This window comes from Haemaphysalis longicornis, unplaced genomic scaffold (genome assembly GCF_048455015.1).
Source record: "Haemaphysalis longicornis isolate Haplotype H1 unplaced genomic scaffold, Haemaphysalis longicornis Haplotype H1 scaffold_1, whole genome shotgun sequence".
Classification (NCBI taxonomy): Eukaryota; Metazoa; Arthropoda; class Arachnida; order Ixodida; family Ixodidae; genus Haemaphysalis; species Haemaphysalis longicornis.
The window spans coordinates 107,182,984-107,210,728 of NW_027526203.1; the positions used below are offsets into that span (position 1 = coordinate 107,182,984).

At 46.4% G+C, this 27,745-nt stretch overlaps 1 protein-coding gene across 2 annotated transcripts in view; it reads right to left on the reverse strand.

Moving 5' to 3' along the window:
- The window catches only part of LOC144178817 (uncharacterized), a 35,863-nt gene extending 9,850 nt beyond the window's left edge, over positions 1 to 26,013 (reverse strand). The window contains exons 1-6 of one of the 2 annotated variants that reach the window (XM_077706952.1): positions 25,580 to 25,981; positions 23,742 to 23,982; positions 16,194 to 16,257; positions 15,971 to 16,074; positions 10,901 to 11,196; positions 6,753 to 6,893 (exon numbers count right to left, since the gene is read on the reverse strand). In XM_077706952.1, coding sequence (XP_077563078.1) covers positions 6,846 to 6,893; positions 10,901 to 11,196; positions 15,971 to 16,074; positions 16,194 to 16,257; positions 23,742 to 23,982; positions 25,580 to 25,762 — 936 coding nt within the window. In that variant the 5' untranslated portion in view covers positions 25,763 to 25,981 and the 3' untranslated portion in view covers positions 6,753 to 6,845. Of the gene's footprint in view, positions 1 to 6,752; positions 6,894 to 10,900; positions 11,197 to 15,970; positions 16,075 to 16,193; positions 16,258 to 23,741; positions 23,983 to 25,579 lie in introns of both variants that reach the window. The other variant, XM_077706944.1, reaches the window with a different exon arrangement.
- Positions 26,014 to 27,745: the final 1,732 nt, after the last annotated feature.

Below are 27,745 nucleotides of genomic sequence, written 5' to 3' on the forward strand. Positions count from 1 at the left end.
TTCAAGACAGCGATTTACCGTTTGTCCGCGTTACAAATACCGAATAACGTGGAGCAGGCACTCTGTTTGCAAGCGTGGTGTGTTCACGAGAGGATAAACGTTTATGACGCGATCTTAGTGAGATCTATATAAGCGCCGGGCGTGTGTCACAGGCCCGCGTCCCGAAGCCAGCATTTGCATGCAGCTGATTGCAATTCCGCAGCCCTGAAATTTAGTGGCAGTGTCTCCGTAAGCAGTGTTTCCTCCGATGGTCATGTTGCGGCCATACACACTGTGATGTAAATCGACTTTGTGTGTGCACTTACAAAATCCAGCGGAGCACTCATGCCTGACAGCACGCAAGTTACGCCTGCCAATATCACATAGCAGATATTGATCAGTACCATGAAAAAGCCAATGCGGCATAAATTTCACAAACATTGTACCAAAGAAGTACGATGGATAATGGAAAATTACACTCCGGAGTCAGCACACGACGACAAATTTAATGTGGATCGTCTTGTCCCGAGGTGAGCGCTCGCAAAGATTCATCTGTTACATTTATCCTCCACGAGAAGCGCGAAGACGGGTTTATAGAGTAATCCGCGTCCCCGACCAAACTCTTCGAAACATCGTCATATGACACAGGGAGACTGCAGAATCTAGCATAAACCGAAATCAGAACCCTTATCAGATACGACACTCTTCCAACAAGCCCGTGTGTACGAGATTTCGGCGCACGTTAAGGATCTCCAGGTGGTCAAAATTAATCCGGAGCCCTCCACTACGGCATGACTCATCGTCTCCGTTTCGTCGGCGCGTTAAACCCTGCAATCAATCAATCAACTCTTCCAACGACACCTCGTATCGCTTGTGAACTGCCTACCCTGTATTCTTCAAAAAATGCATCCGCCGAGTGATCAGCCGTTCGTTGAAGGCGAAAAACAAACGAAAAGTGAAAAGGCAGCAATTGTGTGTGTGATTACTAAAACGTTCATTCGTTGATTTCGCTCCGCATTTTTAAACAACGATAGTTGAGCGTCCTCCTCCTCAACCCCCCCCCCCCCCCCACACACACACACGTCTAGCGATATATCACTGCATTTCGCATCTAGTTGGTCTGGTGAATACTAGCTTGCTCAAACAAACGTCTTTAGCATGTCAGAAGCTGCACTCGGTTTTTTTTTTTTTTTCATTCCCGTACGACTATTATATTTATTCCTGACTTGCAGACCATTCATTTTCCCGTGGTTTCATTAACATATACCTTGGTTCTTACTATAAGGCATGAGGGGGCACATATATGACACTGCACATCCTTTGAGTGTACTTAACATTTTCGCGTGGCTTATATTCCCATAAAAGGCACAAGTTTTTGTCAGCTATTGGGTTATCACATCCCCGAATCATATTTTTCTACGACGTACATTGAAGCAAAGCCGCATTGTTGTCTGCGCTGCAAAACGAACCAACCTCTTACAGTGCCTAAACGAGGCGACAATAAATAGAATTCACTTGTGCTGACGTGTTCGAAGGTGACAGCGGTGATATGCTGCTGCCGTCGCCGACGCCCGCAAGAGCGGCCAAGAAGCGCGCAGAACCGCCTCCCCGCGGGTATAGCTCTTGTTGGCGTTAGAGCGCTCTACAAAGACGCAGCTGTTTTTTTTAAGTGCCCTATACGTGCAGTTAGCTTACAGACGTCACCATAACAAGTTGTTTATTGCGCGGAAAGGCAAAGAGAAGTGAAAGAGAACCGAAACACTGCATGACCGCCTATCAGCCACGCAGCGCTAATCCCGCAAACGCCGCGGAGAAGCGGCGGCAGGCGGCGCAGCGATCGCGAATCTCGAGGCGTATAGCGACTGGTCCCAACTGGGACCAATAGCAACTGGTCCCAACTGGGATTTGGCTAATAAACCACTTGAGCGGGGACCACTTGAAACCAGTTAGCATCTGAGACACCACCGCACTGTATTGCCGTCGCCATCACATGCTTAAAACTAGCAATATCTGCCACTTTTTTCAATGCAATAAAGGACATTAGAAGCCTACAAACTATTCACGCACTTGCGAATGTTCTGAAGTTAGCGAAACTTTTTTTACTTGAAAATATTTTTACTCGAAGAAAAAAAGAAGTGGAAACGCACACTGCCCTTACATTTATCATTCCTATTGCATCTATTACAGAAAAAAAAAGATCTCTTATAAATTCTTGACAACTTGCGCTTCGGCGTAAAATGTTTGCCATATTTGGGCAGGCCCAATGCCACCTCCATCCTTCAGACCTTTCGAAAAGTTTGACGATCTAACTGGAGTTGTTGTACACGTGGGTATAAACATTTGCGCGACTTTTGCCTCATGCTAAGTAAACCAAAATCAGCCTTGCTCGTGGTAACAAATACATCCGCACAAATATCAGCCGTCACCTTTGCGAAGTGCGAAAGCTAATGAAACTGCTCCTCTCCTAAACAATAAACTAAATTTTTTTTTCGCTTCCAAAGTGACGTATCTACTTTTGTAGAGTGTTAGATTCAGTTTACCTGAAAGTAAAATGTGTTCAACAGCAGGTCTCTGGTGAAAGTAAAAAACAGCGGCAGATAGATAACTTTCATCGTGTTTTAGTGCATCATTTAGCTGCGGAAGCTGGCTTATAGTTTCAGACCACTTTTATAATTTGATTCTCAATACTGGGCCGCAAATCACAAAGCTGTTTGCACGTAATGTATAGTAAAAATAGTGATTGATCTCCGGCCGCGTGCGGTTAGTTCCCTTCAAAGAGAGGGATGTGATAGCTGAGGTGCCAGCTAACCAAAGCTGCTTTTCGATATTGTACAAACCAGTAGCTTGCAAGTCAGGGCCCGCTTTTTTATTCTCAATGCCGAAGATTGCTACTCCAGCAGTTATTCTGGTTGAACAGTCTACTTCATCTCGATTGATAGCAATGCAATGTCGGAAGTGCTCCTAACCACATTATTCCAGGCAAACATTAGTGAAAGTTCTTCTATGGAAATAACAGTGCGAAACGCGACGCTACCACGTACATTTGAAGGCGGCTCCGAGCGGCCACCGGTAATGGCCACCTTTTCTATTCAGTTTCAGTTCCGAGAACACCAATGTCGCGAGTCATTTGCATTGCACGCGATCATGCTTGAAACGCAGTATTTTGCATTTCGCACTCTTTTTATGTTTACTATTGTGTGGCATTTTTAAGTTGTCAAAAATTTGAGTGCAGTTGCCCTTTAATGCACATTACAAGAAGCATCTATATTGCTTTTCATTCCTAAGAGCAGTGATGACCATTCATTGTCATACGGAGCGCCAAAGTTCTCAAAATTCATTTCAAGGGGTGTCGCAGCACAGAAGACTGTTCATTTCATCGCCGCGGTGTGGCAGAAAACGGTGGCACGGCACCTTCGCAGTTATGCTCCATTGGAATTGGCAGTGCAATGACATGCCTGCAGCTGACCAGGTAGTGTTTCCTCATGCCTAATACGCTGCCGCTGTGGTGGCCGTCGAAGCGTAGGTCGACGGTGCCATAGTGCTCGCTCATCACTGGTGGAGCCACCAAAGTGTAGGTTGGCGGTGCGTTAGGGAGGCTGAAACTCGTGCCATCGTCCCGCGCCCACCAAGGCTCCCGACACGACGTCGGTGCCCTCAGTGCATCCCCCCTGGCGCTCCTCGCAGCTCTGCTTCACCTCCACCACCCTCAGCGGTTTGGTTCCTTGCTTCATTTAGCACCTCGTGTTCCGCCATTTCCGGATTGGGAGTTCTGAAATACGTCCCCTTTCGAACTTTACGCCGAAAAATTCCTTCCTAAGAAAGGACACACAATCTCTACCCAGGCACTAATGCCTTCAGTCCATCTTATCTGCCACGTCTTGGAGCAGACTCTGATAACACAGTGGAGGCAGCTTATCATTTACATGTATGTGACAATCGTGAAATATTCTCTAAAATTGCAGTACACTTTAATTTTTACTGAAAAAATGTAGGGCGATACAGCGCATTATATATATACTTAATGCTGGGTAATGCTGTTTTCCCTTTGTTCAACAGCGTTATACTCCGAGACAGCCTGCCATTGTGTTAGGCGTCTTGCAATCATCATCAGGAGAAAGAGAGAACATTGCCTTGAGCAAAAAAATTATCAGGGCACATGCCTTGAAGGTGAAAGTCCAGTGATACTTAACTTCTTTACTGATATATATTGTATTTGTGTCTCTTTGCTTTTGTTGCAGCGATGTTAGCATGCATTACTTCTACAGGCTTCTTAACTGCTGGGTGATTCCACGAGAGAACGAACGTGCACATACACGACCACTGTTGTTCTTTCTGGCTTTTTCATGATATACAGTCTACGCCCGTTACAACGGACCCTCTGAATCCATAAAAAAACGTCCGCTGTAGCCGAAGTATGCAGTATCCGACACGGGGGGGGGGGGGGGGTTTGAGCCCTAACGTGGGTACTTTGACCGATATTGCATATGCATAGCACATACACTTTGTTCTTTCTACACGCCTGCAGCACCTCTGCACAGTGTTCCCGCGAGGGCGAAGAATCGCGTAAACACTGTTTCCAAAGCTCAGCACCGGCACTTGGAAAAGGCCTAGCGCATGCGGTCAAGCGTGTAAAGGCGCACGATGAGCTGAGCAAATAAAGCAAGAATATAACTAGGCGCAATTATTAAGCAGCTATAAAACATCAGGCGTGGCCATCAGCATTAGCTAGGCTCTTTTTAATCCCCTCACGACGAGGCAGGTTTTCCCGAAACCGTTTGTCAATAAATCGGATCGCGGCCTGACGTTCCCTCAAGGCAGCTTCCACATTTTTAGCGATTTTAGTCTGGTCATTGAAACAGCTGTAATGAAATAATCTGATGACGGACAGAAATCGAAAGTTAGACCAGTTGGACTGCGCACGGTTACCGGCAGATTACATACAACGGGTGGGGAACAACCCCCCTACTTGAGGCATTTCTTACCTTTTTCGCCGAACAGAACGGGAACGATGCATGCGTGGGAATAATAAAACCCGAACTTCACTCAACCCGAGTTTTTTATTACATAAAAAGACTGACGAGGACAGACTCGCCTCCGAGTGCACCACTTCGAGTATTCGATAGCCCTGTTTTCAATATCACCGGAGTCGCGTTTATCGACAGCGGCCTTGTTCTTGACGGTAGAGCGGACCGTCTGCTTAGACGGGCCTGTACTTCTGGCCATGTCGGCAGTTTTTCACCCATGTTCAACAGCGTTAATTACGCTTAATTTATCCGACAGTGAAATCAGCTACCCTGCCGCTCATGCCACTGGTCGCACTAATAAAAGCCACTGGCACTGGCTTGGCTTGGCTGCGCCAACGACCCGGCTGCCAGCAATGTTGCCAGACATAAGTTTTTTTGCCAAAATAAACAAAGAAAAAGCACATCGGGTGCCGGCCCCGCGGAAGTCCGATATAAACATTCAGTCGAAACAATTTTCGCCTAATATTTGGTCTGTTGTAGCCGATAGTCTGCTCTAGCCGGGTCCGTTGTGAGCGGAGTGGACTCCATTTAAAATGCATGGGGACCAGACAAACCAACAGAAATGGTCTGTTGTAACCGAAAGTCCGTTGTTGCTGGATCCGCTGTAACGAGCGTAGACTGTATGTGCGCATTATAGAATGCCCCGAAGATGAAGTTTGTTTTCTTCTAAGGTGCATAGTTCCAGAGAAAAAAAAAGTTTGAATGTGCCGCGAGAGCAGCGCTGGTTCTGCAACTGGAGATGTTTTCAAGTTTGCGTCTTTGTGTACATCAAGGAGTAAGAGTGGTGTCTGTAAAATGTTTTGAGCCTGAAACTAGACCAGAAGGATATTTGGCATCCAGCGGTGAACAACTAACTGAAAAAAAAAAAAAAAAAATCATGAAATTGGTTCAGGCGATATTATTTTTGACGCCCCTATCTAAATTTCTCCCGTTCTGACAAACTTGTGATAGGCATTTTTGGCCAGACGTTTCTAAACACATCAGCAAAAGGTGGTTGCGTAAATTCAAAAATCAATAATAAAAAAAAAAAAACGGTTTCGATTTTCTTCAGAATTGCGGAAATAAGGCTAGTTTATTTGGACAACAAAACCGCCAAAAAACATGTTGCACCATTTTGTTCCGAGCAGTTATAAGGGGCTAAACTTCGGCCTCACGCAACACATCTCGGCGCGTCACGGTAAGTTCCTGACGCTGTTGTCAGACGTTGCACACTTAAAAATGAGCGCTAGTTCACAGTCCATGGTCACACCTTGGGACGGTCAACCTTTTTCCTGATATTCTAAAAAGAAAACCATGTTTCTGGAGTGCCTCTTTTTACTTAATAAATGCTTATCCAAACTACATTTGTGGCCTATGCCAGCTCATAGCCGCTCCTTTGCGGGTGCAATTTTTCTTATGGCGAAAGGAAAAAAGGGATGCAGAACAAAAAGGAAAAGTTTCCCTGATGGTGATCCCACCATCGGAGAATGGTCAAAATTTTCGATTATTATGGAGCTTTGGTCACAGCACGAGTAAAGTACTGAAGAGATCTCAGCTTTTCTTCACGCGGTTATTTATTCAAGTAAAACAACCGTGCAGGTAGCTGGGTGACAATCATGAATAACTATTTACAGCCAGGGACACAGCAAAGAACATACGTGTGGGAATAGAACTCAAGTAAAACGTTTGTAATAGCTACATCACAACTTCCCTCAGGTGTTCATAGTCAAGCACAGGAAATTGAAAACGGGCAAATGGCAGTGGGCTCACTTTCAGCCATTCTGGCGGCGGCTAAACGCTGGTCGTCCGGGTATTCCTTCGTGACAGCCCACACGTGCCAGGACTGGATGCCTTGGATACATGTCAAATGTCCCCACTCGTGGCGCTTTTCCAGGCGAAACTCTTCCATGCCTGCAGCAGATGTGGGAATCAGTGTCACCTTCTTCAGCTGGCCTTGCAGCTCAGCAATCATTTCAGATGCTGACCGTATGAAGTTGGTGCTGCCTGCCCTCTCAAGTTGTGTAGTGAAGTGTGATGTTTTACAATACCACCAACTCCATCACATGAGTTTCTTCTGTGTCCAGTAGCAGAGAACAGCCACTTCGCAGACATGTAGTTTGCTCTGGAAAGTTTGTACAACTGATATTTGTTTTTGAAATGGCTCGCTGCATAGCCACTAATGTAAACAACGTGGCTGTCTGTAGACAGGGGCACTTTCTTCCAGGCATTCGTGCACCTTGTGAAGCGCATAGCATGCATGTGCGGTATTGTGTTGCATGTCGTTGCTGATTACTGTGAAGCTCTGAACTGATTTCCTTGTAGTGGCAACGCATGTAAACAGTGAAACCAGTTTTTTGTGCTAGTGGTGCGACTGGACTTCATTTGGCAGAATAACTGTCCAGTTTTCAGCGAAGTTGAAGTGCAGCACAATGCCTGCTCGCCGTTCGCATCTTTTTGCTTGAGGCCCAAGTCCGCTTACTACAGTCATGGGAAATCCACTTAGGAACCAATTTGCCTAGCTCCTTAACGAATGCAGCTGACGGTAGAGTCTTTCTTATTAGAGAACAATTTATCCACACAACATACGTGACCTCTTCTTCGTTCGTAACACTCAAAGCGGACATGGTAAGGTTGTCAGTCATTAGGCATTGCCGGCAGTCGCCCAAGAAACACTGCATAGATGGTGTGATGCAAAGACAAAGCTCCTTTAAGGTGCTTATTCTTTGGTCAACCCCTGTAGCGTTTTGCAGGGCCTTTTAAATTTAAACTTTTAAATTGTGAGTTACAGCATTCCTGCTCACACATCTCCGGAAAGTGTTGACACTGCTTTTTGTTGGAATGTGTTTTTAGCATTTATGCGCGTACCGTGGCATGATATCAAGTTACTGCGATCATCTACAGCATCAGCAACCATACTGAGATAAAAACATATTCCAGATGCATTTTTTATTCAAAGTGACAAAAAAGTGAAATCTCAAGAAGAAACGTGGGGGGGGGGAGGGTTCATTACGCGAGTAAATACGGTAAGCCTCACATGAAAATGGCGAAATAAATTCTTGACAACCTCCCCAGCAATGGTGTTAGAAGCAAAAAAAATGGATTAAATTAGCACTAGCACAGTAAAGGCAAAAGCAGCACAGGGTGTGTCGTCCATAGTTGGTGAGAAGGGACGGCTAGTCATTTAACTAGTTGTTCCGCAGCCTTTTCTGCAAGAATGCAAAGCATCTGCTTTAGGTGGCTTTGTCAAAGCAGCATAAACATGCCAGCAAGTGTAGTGTTAACATGCCCTTAGTCCAGAGTCTGGACTTTGGTAGTGTTTTCAATTGCAGCAGAGGTGCCACCTTAGGCAAGGCAGTGTGCTCTGTCTGAGCATGTAGTACCGTATTTACTCGTGTAATTTGCGCACTTTTTTTCGCGAGTTTAGGGCCTCAAAAAGGGGGTGCGCAAATTACGTGGGTATATTGTGAAAAGTCCAAAATAACGTGTAAACGGTCCTAACGCGGACTATACAAATAAGAGAAAATCGAGTATGATAGCAAAAGCGAACGATACTCATTTATTTAAACGCGTACACAGTTTCAACACAGAAAAGTAGTTGAAAGTACACAGTCAAAAGTACCTACAAAAGTCCAGTCTGGTTGTGGTCTAGTCGGAATCGCTCGTCGAGAAATCCGACTCCGAGTCGTCGTCACGGCCGCCATCACTGCCCTCCCAAAGCGCATCGTCCTCGGTTCCGTCGAGTGCATTCGACAGCCCCATCTTTTTTGAAGCTGTGCTCCACGATGCTGGGTGAGACCATGTCCCACGCTGTCACGATCCACTCGCAGACCGTCTCCAGTGGCGGTCGCTTTATCCTCCCAGTGGGAGTGAGCCCGTGCTCTCCGCTGGCCATCCACTCAACGTACATCTTGCGCACGTAGTCCTTGAAGGGTTTGTTGACCGACACATCCAAGGGCTGCAGGACAGATGTTAGGCCACCTGGAAGAACGGCCAGGTGGGTCCACATGTCGCACAACTTCTCCTTTACACTCTCCACAAGATGCCCTTTGAAGCTGTCGAGCACCAACAGCGATGGCAATCGCAGCAAAGCCCCCGGTCTCTTGCCCCAGACAGTGTCGATCCAGTCCTGCATCAGCTCCTCGTTCATCCACCCGTTTTCTTGAGCACAGATGTGAATGCGGGCCCCCAGCTTCATTTTGGGCACTGTCTTCCTCTTGAAGATGACGAAGGGCGTAAGTTTGCAGCCATCCACTGTCACGGCAAGCATCACCGTGCAGCGTTGTTTTTCGCAGCCAGTGGTCTTGATGGGCACAGACGAGACGCCTTTCTCGCTCACTGTGGTGTTGGGCGGCATGTCGAACGTCAGTGGCGTTTCGTCAGCGTTCCCAATCTGGGACATGATGAAGTTCCCCGTTCGGCGTAATCCAATCACGAAGCGGTGAAACAACACAATTTTCTCCTCGTAGTCCTGCGGTAACCGCTGGCAAAGGGTCGTTCTCCGTCTGAGAGACAGTTGGTGGCGTCTCATAAAGCGCGTCACCCAGCCTCTGCTCGCCTTGAATGCCGCAGCAGGGATCCCTTTCTCGTGCGCAATCTTCCTTGCTTCAAACTGTAGCATCTCGCACGACACGGCAAGACAGGACGACCTCATCTGTCGAACATACTTCAACAGCTCTTCTTCCACGGCAGGAAACTTTCCCTGCTTTGGTCCCCGAAACGCCCTCTTTCCAGGTTTGGTATTTTGGAGGGAACTCTTCTGCTTCTTCCAATACCGCACGTGGCTCTCGTTCATGTTGAAGTGCTTTGCGGCGGCACGGTTCCCTTTTTTCTCAGCAAACTCAATGACACTGAGTTTGAATTTCGCCGTATAGTTATTGTAGCCCATCGCTACTGTAGCAAAAGGTGACTGACTGATGGCGACGGCAAAACGTGAACACAAAGGGAGGATTCCGTCGCAGCGCGCATGCAGGAAAGAGGCAGAGGATTCTCTCGCAGCACGAACGCAGGAAAGAAGAGGCGGCAAGGCGACACCGCAGCAGGGCTGATATGCCCTCTCACACCTCCGATGCAGAAATTAATGCTTCCAACTCCGCGTCTGCCTTTGTGTGTGTTGTGTGCGAGTTCTCACGGCGCAAAAGAAAGGAAAGGAGGAGGAAGGCACACACTCGAGCAGTTTCGACTCCCAGCGGAAGGACGAGAGGAAGGGTGTGCATGTGTCGGGAAGGGCAGAGCAGGGGAATGTAGCCGGGTAGGGCGCCTGGATGTTCCTCCTCGCCTGCGCTCCGTCACGAGGGGCGGAGTGGAGGCGCACCCAGACACGGAGAAGGGAAGAAGTGAGAAAAGAATGAAGGGACTATTGGCGCGCAGCATCGTGTATCACTACTCTACCATGCGCCATGCCGCCGTCCAAAGCGTGCTTGTTTGTGCGCACGTGCCAATGGGTTCTCTTGGGCGAGACAGGGGGCGCAAAATATGCGAGTAAAATTTTTTTTCTCTAAACTTGGAAAAAAACTTAAGGGTGCGCAAATTATGTGAGTAAATACGGTAGTTAGCTATCCCTGGTGTGGTGACCTCCAATGTGAGCAGAAGTCAAGTGCTCACTTGCACAACCTTCTCTCATTGCTCCTGCTGACAAGCTTCAAAGTTCTTCAAAACAAACACAAATAGGTCTCTTATCTAGATATTTTTTTTTAAAGATTCTCACAATGCACACCTACTTCTAATACCAGTTTACATCCCTAACCAAATTTAGTGTGATTTCATGTTTCAGGGTTTCCACCACTTGGCCGAACTGTGGGCCAAGAGTATTGAACTGCTTCCGTTCCATCGTCACATGTGGACCCGCCCCTTCACCGTGACAAAGTGTGTGCCGTGCCACAAAAGGAAAGATGAAGGCTGGTCCGGAAGCGAAGCATCACCTTGCTGCTGCCGTGTGGCCAAGGCAGGGCGCCCTGGGGATCACCAGACCGCAGTTGCAGAGGAGCCCCGCCAAGTTGTGTAGATGGACTCTCCCCCACGGCCACCGTAGTGGAGCTGCCTGCACCGGCAATGCTCAGGTCCCAGGATGAGCTCCACCATAAAGCAGGCGTGGGCGGTCCACCCTTGAGGGGAGCTCCGTGGGCATGAACCCAGGAACAAGGAAGTGGCGGTTTCTGAAGACTGCTGCCCAGCAGAGCTTGTGCCGCCTTGCCAGGAACCTTGTGCCGCTCTGCTTCTGCGCGAGGGACGGCATAGCAGTCACACCTTTGGATTGATGACAAATTTAGAAGACGGTGTGTAGATAGTGGGACGGGGGGTATTGCGAGTTTTGATAATAAAAATGCACATGCCCTCCCATGGCGACTAAAACCACCGTCAAGCACACCAGTTAGCGCGCTCATGGGGACAGTGCTTCGGTACTCAGAGTGAAACTAGGGTCGCCGTGCTAAATGGCGAAAATAAAGTGTTGCTTGTAGACGTGACAATAAGGATTGGTGGCATTACCAGCTGGACAAGAGAACACCAAAACCGACACGAACAAAATTATGAGGATGCCTAAGCAGTCTTTATGATGTGGTGAATGCAAAAACATTACCTCCCAATTACCACCTCTGTATCCTAATTATCTAAGTATCATCATTGTTTCACTTGTGTCTTTCTCTCTGACACCCTCTAAATATGACACTGTTGTTGATCAACTGCCCTTTCTAAGCCTATACAAAGTAGGTTCACCATTACGTAGACTGTGTTAGGGTCTCCATGAAGTTTTCTTCCTAGATATGCTATTCTTGCTTTTCTTCTTCCTCAGCCTGTTCTAGTGAAGAAGCAAAGACCGGGTTCATCTGGTTAACCTGGCTCGGGAGAAGGTCCGATTCAGTCGAGGCCTGGACTAGGAACCCCACCCATCAGCAACACAAAAAGTCTTGTTTTTCTATAAAAGTTTGTTGTTCCTCCTCCATTATGTACCTCTAATGCTGACCATTAGGATGTGCCAAGCAAAGACAAAGTCAGTGTATGCCATTCCTCCGGCATCATTTAACGATGGTAAACCCAAGGATTATTAGGCTCAAGGACTAACACCACATTTTCGACCTGCTGAGTGAGCGATATTTGCTTTACATAAAATCCAATGGCTGGGCAAGAAAACAAACCAAACAAATCCAAGGCACTTCTAAGCAGTTGATAATGAGAATTGTTCAACTGGGTGCGGCTGAATGCTCGTTCGAGTATTGCGCTGCTAATACTGCTTTTTTATTTTGATATTAAACTGGTACGACTTATTTTGTCCATTTTTACCCTAACATTCTGGCTGTAAAGAGAAACCTCCTGGGCAATATTGTTGAGAATTCCACCCCGCAGAGTGGCCTGGCTCAGTGGTGCCTGTCGCGCTGCTGGGTGCCAGCACAATGCATACTTGACGCACTTTTTGCTTTCCACGTGGTGCCGCTCATGCACAGGCATTGCCTAGCAGCACAGTCTTCTCCTGCCAACTGCAATGAAATTTTCACGGCAGTGGCTTCATCCGCAGCTGCCTCCTAGAAGACGGCGAGCATTCGATGTGTTTAGTGTAGTCCCTTTGTTCAGAAACTCAAAACATTTGCAAAAAGGGGTTGGGAAGTGAAATCATTCTTGCTTCACTGTGTACGGCTGAGAAGTGCCCATTGTCGTCCGGTAAAAGGTCGCATCGATGCGGAGATGCGTTATGCATTGGCCTTGAGGCAAAATGTAGGCACGGTGTCACGAAACGTGTAAAAAGCCGTACGGTGCGTTTTAGGTAGGGGGGTGATTTCACGACCCCAGAAGAGAGGACGTGGCCGTAGTGTTTACGCCAGGTGCCCTATAGTGTGGCTCATGCCGGCAAACACGGCGAAGTAAACGCATTTTGCTGACGTGAACATGAAGCGTGTACTAATGTATTTTGCCATGCTTGCTGTATGCGCTTGTAGACTCACCTATCCGTCAATACCTGCCACGGTGGCTCAGTGGCTAAGGCGTAGTGCTGCTGAGCCCAAGGATGCGGGTTCGATTCCCCGCCGCGGCGGCCGCTTTTCTGATGGAGGCGAAAAGAGAAAACACCCGTGTGTACGACATTTAGGCGCACGTTAAAGATACCCAGGTGGTCAAAATTAATCCGGCGCCCTCCACTACGGCACACGTAGATGAAAACGTATGTTTATATTGTAGGATATTCAGCGGGCATAGAACAGCTTTGCTCGATGCAACCGAGGTATGCAGTTTTTCTTTTTTAAATTAGGCTAGGCCTTTGTTCTGCACTACCCTATCCGCAAACTGCTTATGCTAGTGCGCAAGACAGGGCAGCTTGTCAGTTAGTGAGATCGAGGGAATCTAGCGAAGCACTGCGAATCCTACCAGGTTCAGCTATCATTTGGCCTTGTACAGGTTTTCAAGTCAAAAATTTAGTTCGCCATGAAGTGATAACAGAAGCATGTTCTGACATAAAACCACAACAGTAGAGAATCCCCAATGTCTCGTAAAAATTGTTTTTTGAAGGCCTGGGTGCAGTCAAAATTACTTCAAACATCATTGCTATTTGTTGGCATGCCACTACATTAGCTGTAGATTCGAGCCAACCAAAATACTTCAAAAGCAGGCTAAAATTCTTTTCGAGTGTCTAATAATGTAGCCATATATAGGACAAAATAAACCATGAAGTTTGAATTTACATGTATTTGACCTCTTCTGTAGGGTGGCTCCAAAAAAAACATATACTAATTGTTGCTTTCGGTTTTGCCGGTGCTGACTGAGGAGTTGGGGAAAATTTTGAGCCAAGATGTTCCTGGCATAAAGCGCGATGGGCACGTGAAAGGTTGTACTTACATTGGAGGTTATAAAGTGGTAAATAAGGAATTTTCAAGTTTTGCAACTTCATTTCATCTGGTTTGCATGCCACACTTTGCAACATGTAATCTTAAGTGTGCTAGATCTATTTCATTCAGCAGCCTGCTTAACTGTTCAATACTTCACTTTTTCAAGCTAACTCTTTGTTCTTAGCGAGCATTGCTGGAAGTTTTGCCTTAGCAATTTAATGGAAACATCCCAAACATACTTGGTATAGATTCATAAAGCTTAATATGTAGTGTAGGTTTCAGTTTTCTAGTAAAAACTTGAGAACCTGTACTTGCTGTAAATTTCAGTGCTTTATTGATAACATACCTTGAAGCACTACTCCAGCTTTAAGAATACTCGATACAAAAGCCACTTCTGTAGCTTGCTTTGACAAAACCCTAATTATAAATGCTTTGTACCATGCACTGTGTGGACCGACAACTCACCCTATTCATATTTTTCTTGGCAAGAGTGGGAGCAGTTGTGTTTGCAGTAGCATGATACAGTGGAAAGTTGCGAGCTTATTATCGTAACCACTTTTCAATACGAAACCAAGTGTACACTGCAGGCTGTCATGTTGAAGCACCTTGTTCACCGAGGTGGTAACTGCCAACTACAACTTATTCATATTTATGTTGACACAACAGCCCGCAGTGTATGCATAGTCCTTATTGAAAAGTCGTGACGATAAGCTTGCAACGTTACACTGTATTATGCTTCTGTAACATCACTGTTCGCACTATTGGCAAGACAAATATGAATAGGGTGTGGAGTTGTCTGTTCACAGAGTGCAGGGTGCAAACGTTTATAATTGGTGCAGTGGCAAAACAAGCTATAGAAGGGGCTTTTGTATCAAGTATTCTTAAAGCTGGAGTATCGCTTCAAGGCATGTTATTAATAAAGCACTGAGGCTTACAGCGAGTACAGGTTCTCCCTGATTCGAAGAATTCAGTAGAAACGGACGTCCGGCGGACATCTAATATCTACATTTTGTTATCCCCTGGACGTCTACTGTACATTACGGTTTGTAAATACAGTCTAGTCCACTTATAACAATATCCAAGTGCCAAGAAAATCCCATCGTTATAACCGATAATCGTTATAAGCGGGTCGAGAAAAAAAAAAGCCACAAGAGAGATCAAAACATTTTATTAGCATGCAAGTGAGGTAGTGCAACTACTCGTTTGCAGAAAAGCCATAGTCAGTCAGCTTTGACTGCTTCATGCGAAGCTGACGCACATCTTTTTCGAGAGCATCTAATTGCTCCACATAGCTGAGCGGGAGGTCCTTCGCGAAAATGAAGTCCCGTAGGGACTGTATCATTCGTTGGGCCTCGTGCGATGACGGTACCTGGGTAGGCTGCTCAGCCGTGTCGTCGTCGTCGCTCTCACCACTGTCCGCTGCACCACGGACACTCGCAACGATCGCCTCGTCACTGAGGCACTCGGACGTTTCCACACCATCGTCGGCATGGAGAAAATCGTCGAGACCCGACGCGTCTTCGTGAAGCGCCGACCATAACTGTGGCACCCCTTCATCGTCGGGTGCTTCCGTGGCCGGGTGGACGGGATGCAAGGCGCGTCGCGTGCTGTCGGCGCCGAGTGCCGGCGCCAGCGCCGGCGGCAGCTCGCATTTTCGGTGCGCGCGGTAAGCGGATTCAATCGCTATATCCGATATTGCGGCTCGGGAGCATCGTAATAAGCGGGTTATTTTACCATAGAAAGCATACAAAATTGGACGGTGCAATCGTTGTCCATTGTTATATCCGATATATTGTTATAAGCGGTATCGTTATAAGTGGATTCGACTGTATATGACTTTGAACAACCGCCGGATGTCACAAAATCTGGCTGGGACGTCTGTCAGGCGTTCGCAGGATGAGCAATTCCTTTGCATCAGACCATCCCACGGACGTCAGTAAAACGTCCGCTGGCTTTCTGCGGATATCTGACGGACGTTTAACGTCCAACACCGGATGTCCAACGGATGTTCAATGGATGTCTGTGGTCCAATGGGTATACTTTGGGTTCAGTAGCGTGCTCACAAACATGGGGTCACCTTATCCTGTGTTTGGCTTCCACGATATGACGGAACATTTCTGCCAAATAACCTGATGGCATTTATCAATACGCGAATCTGGTAGGCGACCATCGTGACAGTACCTCTGGGAGCCGAAGGCACGCTTGGGCAGATGCACCCGCTGCCTTGGTGTTTAATGCTGCCCATGCTACCTTCTTTGGTCCACAGGAAGCCCTCGTATTCAGATCTGCGGAAAGCAGAGAGATGAAAGATCAGTCAACGAACTTCTTCCAAATTTGCCGCAATGTAGGAGTACTCATATACTGCTTTTAATTATTCGATGCCTGATTATTTCAGCAAGCTTACCTTCTGCGGCTCTTGTTGCAAGGCCTTGGCTTGCAGTTGGAAAATGGCCAGTTAATATCATAGCCTGCGTACAAGAGGAATTACGGCCAGTGTTGGAGGTAAGGGTCGACCTAAAGAAGGCCCCGAACTTCTGGCAGTTGGGGCAGCACTTTGAAATGGTGAAGCAATGAAAAGGGTTTCGAAGGCTAGGGCCCCAGACCAGCAAGAATGATTCTGCAGCACAAGGTCCGCCTGATGAATCCCGAACAAGAGTGATGCACATGCCAAAACACAGTCAATGTCACATCAAATCATGAAGCGTAGAGCTCTAGGCAGCTTGACTTTTTTCACACTTTGTCTCAAAGCAAAACCTGCACTACGCCATGCTTGTTTCCAATGAAGACAGCACCACACACTCTGTCCATGTTGGGAAGAACGTTCATGGGTCCCAGTTTGTGGAAGGAATGCCCCAACCACCTCCTGAAAAGGATGTGAAGTGTGCAGTCTGACCCAGTGCAGAACTACACAACACTCAGAGGAAAGGCAGGCTGACAAATGTCTTCATTGACAAGCTGAGAGACTCTAGGCCTGGGCCCTGAGAAAAAATCAAACAAGGGGGCTGTGATGCAGCATGCACCGATGGTGACATTCTACTAAGTCACATCGACCATGACCTCTGCCCAGAGGGGGCCAGCTGCCGAGGCAAAAGGTGAACTCCGCTAGCGTAAGTGCAAGCACAGCCGCCTGTGCTACGTTGCTGCCACTGCACCGCCCGTTTATCAGCGTCCCTCACAGGCTTCTCTTCTGCCTCTCACATGCTCCCTGACGCCAAACGTGGGGACCTTCTTGAACACATGCCCTGTCTGCACACGTGGTTGAGCCCCACATACATGCACCAGAATTAAAAACTTGGGTTCTGGGAAGGGCATGACGAGACCAATAGGGACTTGTAAAACGAGCTGAGATGACAACTGATGCAAGTACCTCAAGACAAACCCAAGCTTGAAGAGTGCCAAGTATCACTGCCTTCTTGACGAGAGAGCAATTTCCTGGTGTCTAGGAGCACGAAGCTAGTCAGGTTCATCGTTTTTTCTTGTCCCATAATGAAAAAAAAAAAAAAGGAACGTAACAATAAAAAAATAGATTAGCTTCAGCAGACCGGGGACTTGGGAACTATGTCATTCTGGGCTTTCACATCTACAGAGTACCATGTTATCAGGATGTGGTGTGGAAATGGAAGCATAGTACCCGCCACCGTGGCTCAGTGGCTAAAGTGTTGTGCTACTGAGCACGAGGTCGCGGGTTCGATTCCCGGCCTCGGCGGCCACTTTTCTGATGGAGGCGAAAAGCAAAAGCGCCCGTGTGTACGAGATTTCGGCGCACGTTAAAGACCCCCAGCTGGTCAAAATTAATCTGGGGCCCTCCACTACGGCGGGCCTCATCGCCTGCGTTGCGTCGGCGCGTTAAACCCTTCAATCAATCAATCAAAATCGAAGCATAGTGAAAAAAAAAAAAAAAAAAAAGCTTTTTGCACATAAGATTAGGCACAATATTACTAATCATATTTTGCCAAGGCTGGGCAGTACTGCAATACTAGGATATCGCAATAGGGCTTTACAGGCTCTCTTGAGTATCTGTGTTTATGTAATGAAACAGGTAGCTTTGACGAGTGAATGTGCATCTCAGTAGTGAAATACGTACTCTAAATGTGTATCCAACATATCGCTATACTCTGGCAAATATGGTAATCTCATTACATTTATTTTTCTCGGAACGCAAGAAGTATTTGCAGTACCTTCTCACTTTTGCTGCTCCTAGCTTCCAGGCACTGATGAGGGAACCTCATAGAATTGTCGCTTTTTCCCCTTAATTTGTTCATCTATGTTCTGTTTTCCAGAATATCCCCAAGTTCAGATTTGTTAAGCCTGACAGCACAGTAACACCTGTCACAGTGAGTGGAATGACAGTTTGCAAACAAGAGTGATTGTGAACGATACACACTTTCTTTATTGAATGGAACAAGGTGCATTATCAATGGTTTAATGAACGACACCCAGCACCTGTCATACCTCCAAAGAACAACTTGCAATCAAGTGCTGCACACAGCTCAATCAATAATGGTTAGCGATCACATTGTCCTTGCATATGACGAGGGTTAATTACTACTATTGACCCTGCTCAAGTTTCTTTGATGGGTTTTATTTTCCTGGTCTGGCAAGTGGCCAAATTGTTCTTTCCGTCACTGACTCTCACTTTATCATTCTCTCTGTGTGTTTTCCAATGTCTAGTTATTACACGTATGAGTGAAATCCATGTCATAGCATTGCTTTGATTCGCTTCCCTCGTATTACATGCACGCAAGAGTGTTGCGTAGGTGTAAAAGCCTGCAAATATTTCACAAAGGTACCAACATGAGCATGAAGTATAATTCCCCTGATAACACCTGGGAATTTGCTACTGTCCTGAAAACTGGGCCTTGCCTCCCAGAAGCCCAGCAAAACATATTCAACGAGCATTTTCTGGTTTGGTACGACCGAACTTTGCAGAATGGCGTTTGGAATGCCAGCTTATCTAAATAAATCTGATCATAAACTTCACTCGAACGTTAATGAGGCCACACACTGACACATCTGCACTGTGGCATTTTACAGATTGCAGGTGCATCTGTTTAATTGCTGCCAGAACAAACAAAAAAAAAGGCAAACACTAACATTTTAGATGTTGCAAATGCATCACACCAACTGTGGCATCATTGCAGTAGTTGATGGGGCAGCCACAAAGTGTGTCTGGCGCTTTCCCTTCCTTCCAAGCTTCAACACTGGGGCCGATTCGGCTGCAGTCTGGGGTCACAGAAAAAGTTAAAATACCTAGGTTTCATTAGCTTAGTTGCTCCAGGCTCTCGCCAAAGTGGGTGATTCCAACCCTCTTCCTCTCATCCTATACTGAAAAAAAACAACCAATGTGGACCCCCTTCCTGGAACCTGATCCCAGCATTTCTGTTGACTTGCAATAAGGTAGCGAATTGGGCGAGTTGGAGTGCATTCATGATGGTTGACTTTCCACCAGCAACAACAGTGACTACTGTATCTTTTCGCTTATCTTTTGGAATGCTGAATCAACGAAAAAGGACACAAGCATTATCTACTTTTTTTCCCTTTTTTTTTGCCAAGTTCAGCACAGTTTGATGCAGCTGTGTGTGGCTCCCATTCACCCTTTGCACTCTGCAGAACTGCCAGAGCGGCCGTAGCGGTCTGTGTCGGGCCATGCCTGCCATGGGTGTTCAAGGTTAAATTTTGCAGTTTGTCTCACTGTGATGCGCCCACGTTCTTTGATAACTTAATGTGCCATCTCTTGAGGGATAAGTGAACTTTGTTTGTTGAAGGTTTTTCTTTTTCTCTTTTTTTTGCACTAGGGTGCAGCACAATGTTCTGAACGGGTTTTCTGGATTCCAGACCGTTTTCTCGTGCCCGGTGTTCGCTAAGAAGCATGGCCACTTCCTCATTGCATCCATTCTACAGTGGGGCACTTAGCGAAAGCAATGATGACTTGAGTGAGGAAGGGAACTGTGGGCCTCCATCATTTAGACACCACAGAAGCGAGTGGCGAAGACCATGACGGCAGTGGAGACAGCACCATGCGGATCATTACTCTGTGAGCTATGCAGAAATTGTCAGGAAGGCTTTTTTTCTGGCATCTAAGGGTATCAATTGTCAATAGTTTTATTTAGAGGTGCACACAGCTGCAGAATCATAGTGAAAAAGAGCACGGAAACCTATAGTACCACCGCAAACTCATACAACAGCTGAGGCTTGAGCCAAATAGCAAGGCCCGCCTGCACGTAAGGAGTTCGAGTAAAGGCCAGATAGGACAAGCCAGTTCATCCACGAGCTCCCAGGACGGAGCAACGACGACTGTGCTGTTTCTAGCGAGAGAAAGACAAAGGGAGGCCGGAGGGAAGCTGTGTTTTTCTGGAAAACGTGCAGTAAAAACCCTGGCCTCCACCCAGGAGAATGCTCGGAGTGGTTTCGCACGTTGCTCAAATATCGGTGAAGGAGTTGCTAGCAGAATGCAAAAGTAAAAACAATACCCTGCGAGTTTTTCTTGCCCAGTTCACGTTTTTCATTGCGGCGGCAGAACCTGGCAAAATAAATGTGAACCGGAACGGCCGGAAATTGGATAAAAGGTCGGGACTGCAAAGGGTAAATACAGAACAGCAATATCAAACAGCCTGCATAGTCGAAGTGGCTTCAGCAAAATTTGGTGAAGCATTCATTACGCCATTGTGTACTTGCTCAATACCCTGGAAATTTCACCTAGCAAGTTTCTGCGAAGAAAAATTAGACACTATTTTCTTTGCAGAAACTTGCTCCACGATTTCCTCCAAATCTCATCGATTAAAACCTGTCCACCAGTTCAAGTTGCTGATCACTTCGCCCTCACACTAAAAACGGCTAGCCTAGCTCCTGGTTATCTCATGTTAGTAATGCTTTTTCTTTTTTGTCTGCCATGTAATCAGGGACTGATAAATAATGCCAATCAATCTGGCCAGCAGTGGACAGGTGATTTTGGCCTAGAATCATTCCTACCTTGTCTTCACATGAAGAAATTCAGAGTTTGCTTTGACAGGATAGGTGTCTGCCTGTGTGACGACATAGCAACATGATTTTTGTGCATGATGTTACTCTTGGTTTTGATGTGGAGCAAATAATAACCATGGTGCTAAGCGTTTGCAAAACAGCCATTCCAAGTTTGTGCAGGCGTTAAATATTGACAGTTTATCAAGCCGCAAAGGAGAATAACTGATTGATTGTTTAATGCGCCGACACAACGCAGGCGATGAGGCGCGCTGTAGTGGAGGGCTCCGGATTAATTTTGACCACCTGGGGATCTTTAACGTGCGTCGAAATCTTGTACACACGGGCGTTTTCGCTTTTTGTTTCCATCAGAAAAGCAGCCGCGGCGGCCGGAAATCGAACCCGCCCACATCCTTGGGCGCAGCTCCATGTGTATGTGTAAACTGCTATATTTATACCAAAGTAACTTAAAAAACTGCCGAACCAAATGCAGCTAAATTTTGGTAGTACAGTATAGCCCACTTATAGCGAACCCGGTTTTAACGATATAGCGGCTATAACGAACAAATCTTCGTTTCCCGTTACCATTGGTATAAATTAATTTTCTGTCCAGATATAGCAAAAAGCGGATATAACGAAGTGAATTCGGTTTCCCGTTGTGTTCGTTATAAGCGGGCTCATCTGTATACAAATACATATGCTGGCAACCCGCATACAAGAACACATTCCTCTACATTAGGGTGTGTAAAAGGTTGCTGCGAGTAAAGTTCTGCTACTTCAGCTATTTTTCAACAGCCGTATAACAATCTATTCGCTGAAACGAAAATTCCCAAAGTTATTATCTGCATAGACATGTATTCTAAGCACATACCAAGCCGCAAGTAATTACGTTGAATAGTTTTCTGTAATTATTGCACATGCACAGGAAAAATACAATTTTTCTTTCTTGCAATGTGGAGTCTTCTAAAGCCAAATCAGCTGGAACACCCTGGTTAGCGAGATCAAAAGCCAGAAGACTTCTGCTTTCTAATGATACATTAGCCATGTCTGATGTGCAAACTAAAGCGCAACAGCGGCTGCACAAACATCGCCCAAAAATGGCAGCGCTAGCCGAGGGAGCGGGACCGCCACCTTAATCTAGCTATCTACTATATTAGGCACTAGAACCTACTGCGAGCCAGGAACGCAGTTCTTGTACTATACCTGTGGGTTTACAATATGCCGAGTTATCTGCCTTCAGCCCGCGCGAGTGCGCCGCATCATCATCGCTCAAAGGGTTAACCTAACGCGCAGGGTCCAAGAGGATCACGTAACAGGCCTCGCGCTTCCTGACCGGTAAACGGCAGTGTTTACCAGGCGTTTGCTGGCATTTTGTTCTATCGAACAGCGGATCAGTGCATGCGAAGCAGAACGCTGCTTTTTTCTTCGCCCGTCACGGCGTTGCAAGAGTAGCCAAATGAACGCCGCAGACTTCGTGACAAGAGCGGGTTAGAGGGCATGACTAATGCTGGACCATCCTCCACATTAGCAAAGCTAACCCCGAAGTTCGCAGGCCAAAATGAGTAATTAAAAAATGAGTAATTACAAAGGCGAACAGAATTAACAAGCGAGGGCAAAGCGTTCAAGACCCTGTTTGTTCAATACATGCAACTATGCTCGTCAAAAATGGTAGACTAAATTGAAGTTCGCCTCCAATAAACTACAATCTTTCATGCAAATATTATCCTGTTTTCTACGTGCTTGCGATGTGACACAAAAACACGTCACTTTTTTTGGTCATTTTCCATTGATTATGGCGCAGCAGCTGGCACCGGCAAACAAAACCGCGCAAATGAGACACAAATAAATCCAAAGTGAAGGCGGAGAAAGTGCGTAGTGCCTGCGGCCTTACAGCTAAAAAAGCCAACTTCTACGGCCACTTGTAGCCTTGATAAAAGCAAAACCATAACCGCATTGAAACCGAAAACACAATGTTTCAGCAAAGTCTTCGGGCACAGGGCATCATGGCGGTCATACACCTCGCGGCTCAATTCAGGCTCTGTGGTGCAGGATGGCACTGATAAGCAAATTTGGCACAATAGGGCAGTTCAGCGCAGGATGGGGCAGGCAAGCAAGTTTGGTACTCAATGGCGCAAATTTACCTTTTCAGCAGCGGCCATTTTCTCGACCGGACAACAAGTACAACAAAGCTGTTTTGCAGAATGGGCCAAGGCTTTCGCCTTAATGACAGTAAGCTTCATGACAGTAAGTAAAAACAGATAAGCTTTGAATGCCTTGTGCCGTGTGGGCAGCAGAAGATGGGAATTAAAACGAGGCTCTAACACAAACGAAGAGCACCACGTGGCAGTAGTTCTGCAGTTTTAGTCCACCACTTGCCCTCAGGCACCTGTTTTTACATTTTACAGCCCCCTCAAACAGAGGCGTGCCCCTTCTAGCTAGAATTTCCATGAGTTAGCAGCCTTTCTTTGCTCTTCTCTCTATTTTTCAACAAGGGCCACACAAAGGACGCCCTTGCTAGCAATGCTTCCCAGCGGCCACATCAGATAGCAAGCAAGAGCGCTGATTAAACTTCAGGGCAACTTTCTGCACATTTACACTGAAGGACCTGAAATGCCCAAATTTTATCAAAATTGCAACTACACCGCTCCTTTTGTATAACAACTGCTAGTGCAACTAAAGATTTAAGCTTGACTAAGAACAAACGTTTAGAATGCAACTTTATATTTTCTTTATGCTTTACAACAGAGACGACTGTTTCGAAGTAACACCCGATTAGTAGCACGTTATCTTACACTGTAGAGGTCAATACACTAGCAAGAAGTAAATGTGGTGGTAATTTGTTACATTTTTGTCCAGAGATTACAACACTTGCCTTTTTTTTTTTATTTTTCAGTAACGCATCTACATCTATGGCAAACCCACGACGGGGCTTCCCGATTTCAATCTGTCCAAAACTGCATCAGCAACAACTCACGATTGTTGCATTGCTTTATACCTGCTTGAAGAGCCAGTGCACCTGATGGCCAAGCTTGTGGTCTGTCAGCAGGAGGTGGGTGCGGCAGCCCCGTCCTGCAGGCTGGCCAATTCTTTCCAGGCAGAATTGGCCAGTCTCTTCCACAAGAGGCAGTCTCTTCCACAAGGGCCTCTCTGCATGCAGCGGCCCCGGCTGACCTCTTCGTTCTTTGGGAGGCAGGAGTTGCCGCAGCAGAAGGAGCGGCAACAGACCCAGGGGCACACTACTTGCGGAGCAACAGAAACGGAAACAGACGAGAGGCACGTCAAGGGAGAGCACATGCAGGGCCCACGACCAGCCTCAGGAAGGGCACGCAGGGTACCACAGCATCAACTGGTGGCACACTGGAAGCACAGTGCTTGAGGATAAACACTCTGCTTGCACAGCTAAGCATACCGGGGAGAGAACAGCAATTGGCGCAACCACAAAAACGTTTTAGAATTTTTCACGCCGCCTAAAGCCCAAAAGTTCTGAGCCGTATTTCTGTGTTTTCATCTGTCCCAAAGTTGCACTTACAACATCAGTCTCACCGCTTTTGGAAGAATCAAATGCCTCTGTGATATCACCCAGTGGGGTAACACCGAAAAATGACACAATGTAGACATAGCAACCACCTCATGCAGGGCCATAGCCAGAAATTTTTTTTCGAGGGGGGTATGGATTTTGGGAAGGGGGTAGTTTTGCTGAAAGCAACAGTAAGTATTGCTTACATGCTGCCTGGAAAAAATTTCGGGAGGGGTTTGAACCCCCAAACCCCCCTTGTGGGTACGGCCCTGACCTCATCCACACAACGTTTGCCAGATCTTATGCACACTGCACTGTGAATCTGTTAATTTCTCTTGTCCAATTTCTGTGCCCAGTTCCAATTATGCACAATAAGCAAACTACCCCAAAAAACGGCCCAGCGGGCGAGGTGGTTGGAATCCATACTTTGAACCAGGGCACATAAAACAGCGAAAAGGCACTCTTTTATTTTCTCTGTCCTCACTTCGTGTGCTGGTTCGGTGCATTGTAATATGCCCTGCATTAGTAATTGGTCGCGGAAAGTAGCACGGTTCATTCAAGGAAATGATAAGAAATAACGAGACATTTTAAAGTGCATATCAAGGTTGTAGAACAGTATATTAATTTTAAAGTGCATATGCCAAAACGCGAGACAGCTCGTTTTGTAAGGAAGTCTAGACGCAAGTAAAGCATTTTTTTTTTAAGTGACGCTTTCAGCCTCTCACTGATGTCTCTGTAGTCCACCCAAAGCGTACGGCAGAAAAGCATACTTTCCCTGACGACGACCGCCGGTGAAGTGAAAAAAAGAACGCGCTACCCGTGATCGGAATCGAACATGGGTCCCTCGCGTTAAAATCCGACGTCTATCCGATTGGGCTATTCCGGTACGGTTTTTCTTTTTTTCGAAGCTGCTGGGATTTGGGGAGGGGTGCATGGACGCGCAAAATTAGAAAATGCACCCCTCCGTCTAACGACGACCATGGTTGAACGCTAGGGAAAGCCACGGAATGCCAGTGGAAATGACACTAGGGAGCACAATCAGTAAAAACTTGGAAAGCTTCGCGTTCGTTGTCGTTTCGACAGAGGGGTAGTTGGTTTCGTTTCCGATGCGAGAGCAAATACGTTGTAACGCATTTTGACAGCATTCCAGAACTCCGCGGTCTCCGTGTGTCCGCATCAACACACAGCCAACTACACGTCGAAATTAGACATAACGGTTACGCATTGCTCAATGTCATGACAGTTCTGGTGCTTACCGACACTAGACAAAGTAAATTACTCCAACACTGTTTTTGAGAAAAGTCATGCGGACTCACACATGATGCGACGGTCCGGAGAACGCGCCCTTGCGTTTGGTCACCCTTCACGTTGAAGCCCCCCCCCCCGACTTCTGCAGACTTCTGCATTCGCCAGAGCAACAAGTGGCGTTGGCCAGAGCTTTGGGCGCAGAAAATCACTTCTGCACGGGGAGCCAAGTTACGATACTGTGAGCTGGACATTTAGGGAACATTTTAAAGATGTTTGGCTCCATGCCACCGAAGAAACACAACTCAGGCGCCGCCATGGCATAAAGGAATGGGCGCCGCGCCCAAAAGTCTCTTATGATTGGCTTTCAGTTTTATTACCCGCCAATCAAAAACGGTGTCTGTGACGCCATTTTTGAAAGGATTCAAACAAGATAGATATGATAGATATACTGTTGCCGTTCCCTTTTAAACGGTAGATCGACGGGAAATCCGGATCTGGCGTTAGCTTTCTTAAAACACATCTATTACTGTCCTCCACCTCCACAAACACAAGAAAGCAAAAGCGTTGCCAGATTTTAGTGATTTTTTGTGACACATTGTTCCCAGACTTTTGTTTCTCGGTCAATTTTAAACATGTTTTTTGCACAATATAATACTACATCAAGATTAGCAATTCAAGTGTTAATATATATTACAACTAACACAACTAATTTCACACTTATGATTTTGTGTTGCCAGGCTTTAAGGTTAAATAACCCGCCAGTGTGGCCAAATTTTATCGCTATCAAATAGAAATGATGCTACATGTTTGTAATTGTTATAATTTATAACGTTCCGCATTATTTTAATTTAAAATATTTGATTTAAAATTCTACTAAAGCTGGTTTTTGTCTCAATTTGACATGTTGCCAGACTTTAGTTGGGACGATGCTATCGAGGTGAACTGTTGAATTATTGGCGCTATTATGTTTTCTCTGAAGGTAGCTACCAGCATTTTCTTTCCTCCATGGCTACCAGTGGGGCACCCACGGGGGGGGGGGGGGGGGGTTGTAACCCCCCCCAGATGTCTGTCGACCCAAACCTCCTCCGCACGCCTCTCCAACTGAACCGAAACCAAAGTTCACCGAGCGAAGTGTGTAGTCTCCGAAGCTTTTATTATTGGACATTCGCAGTTAAATCTCGAAGAAGAATATTGTATGACCGGCATTAAAAAATAAAACTAGAGCACGAGCTTTTAGGTTTGTGCTTTTACGACTTTGCGGACCAACTTGCATATAACTTGAAGTAGTTTAAGAAAAAGAATGAGAAAAAATTTTAGTGACACAAAAAGTGTCCGTGGGCAGAAAATTTGTGAATGCTTAAGAATCCCTGGGGGTTTTAAATGATACCGTAGCCCCCCCCCCAACCCCCTACGGCACGCCTCATAGCCCACGCTTAACCGCAAATAACAGCACAATTTTTGTAGGGCCAGATTATGCCACTTTCTGAATTTCTGTGCGGAACTTCCATCACGAGATTTGTATCATTCGTCGTCTTCTAAAAAAAAAAAAAAAAGACGCTGAAATTTGTCATAGGTTGGGATTGAAGTTATTTTATTTTATTTACAAGCTTAAACAACTGTTTTCATTCAATAAGCACTGTACGAGCCCTCCCTCTCCCGTTGAATAAAAAAATGTTCGGTTTTCCTGTATATATATCGCCAGAGTTTGTAACATTATAGCAAGGAAGGCAGCAACGCTTCGTGCGCAGTTACGAAAACCAGTGATCACGGATAACAATGATGTGTATGTGTTAATTTGACTGTTCACTAATTGTGCCAACCTGAACGAGTTAACAGATTTCGTTCACTTGCAGATAGATCAAATTTGAGTGAACTTTCACATTCAGACGTATTTTAAGTCTGGACCCTGTCTTTGTTCCTCGAAACTGGCTTCGCCGTGTAAACCGTATTTTGTAGTTGGCAGACAGGTGAACAGCCTAGCTTTTTTTAGTATCTGGTATAGCAGCTAGCAAATATGTGTTGCGAAGTCCTCGTTGGGTTTGCGGTCTTTCCCTGTTTAGAACCACTTCGGCCGTCAAGTCCCCGTTTTACTAGGAATTTAGAAACGCATGCAGCCTGTGTTTGCGCGCCGACCGACCGGAAGGCGCGGCTATTACGGGGTGAGGAGACCGTCCTGGCCGAGTGTCGCAGGGGATCGGGTATCCGCGTTGTAGAAGATTCCGCCCCCCCTGTGG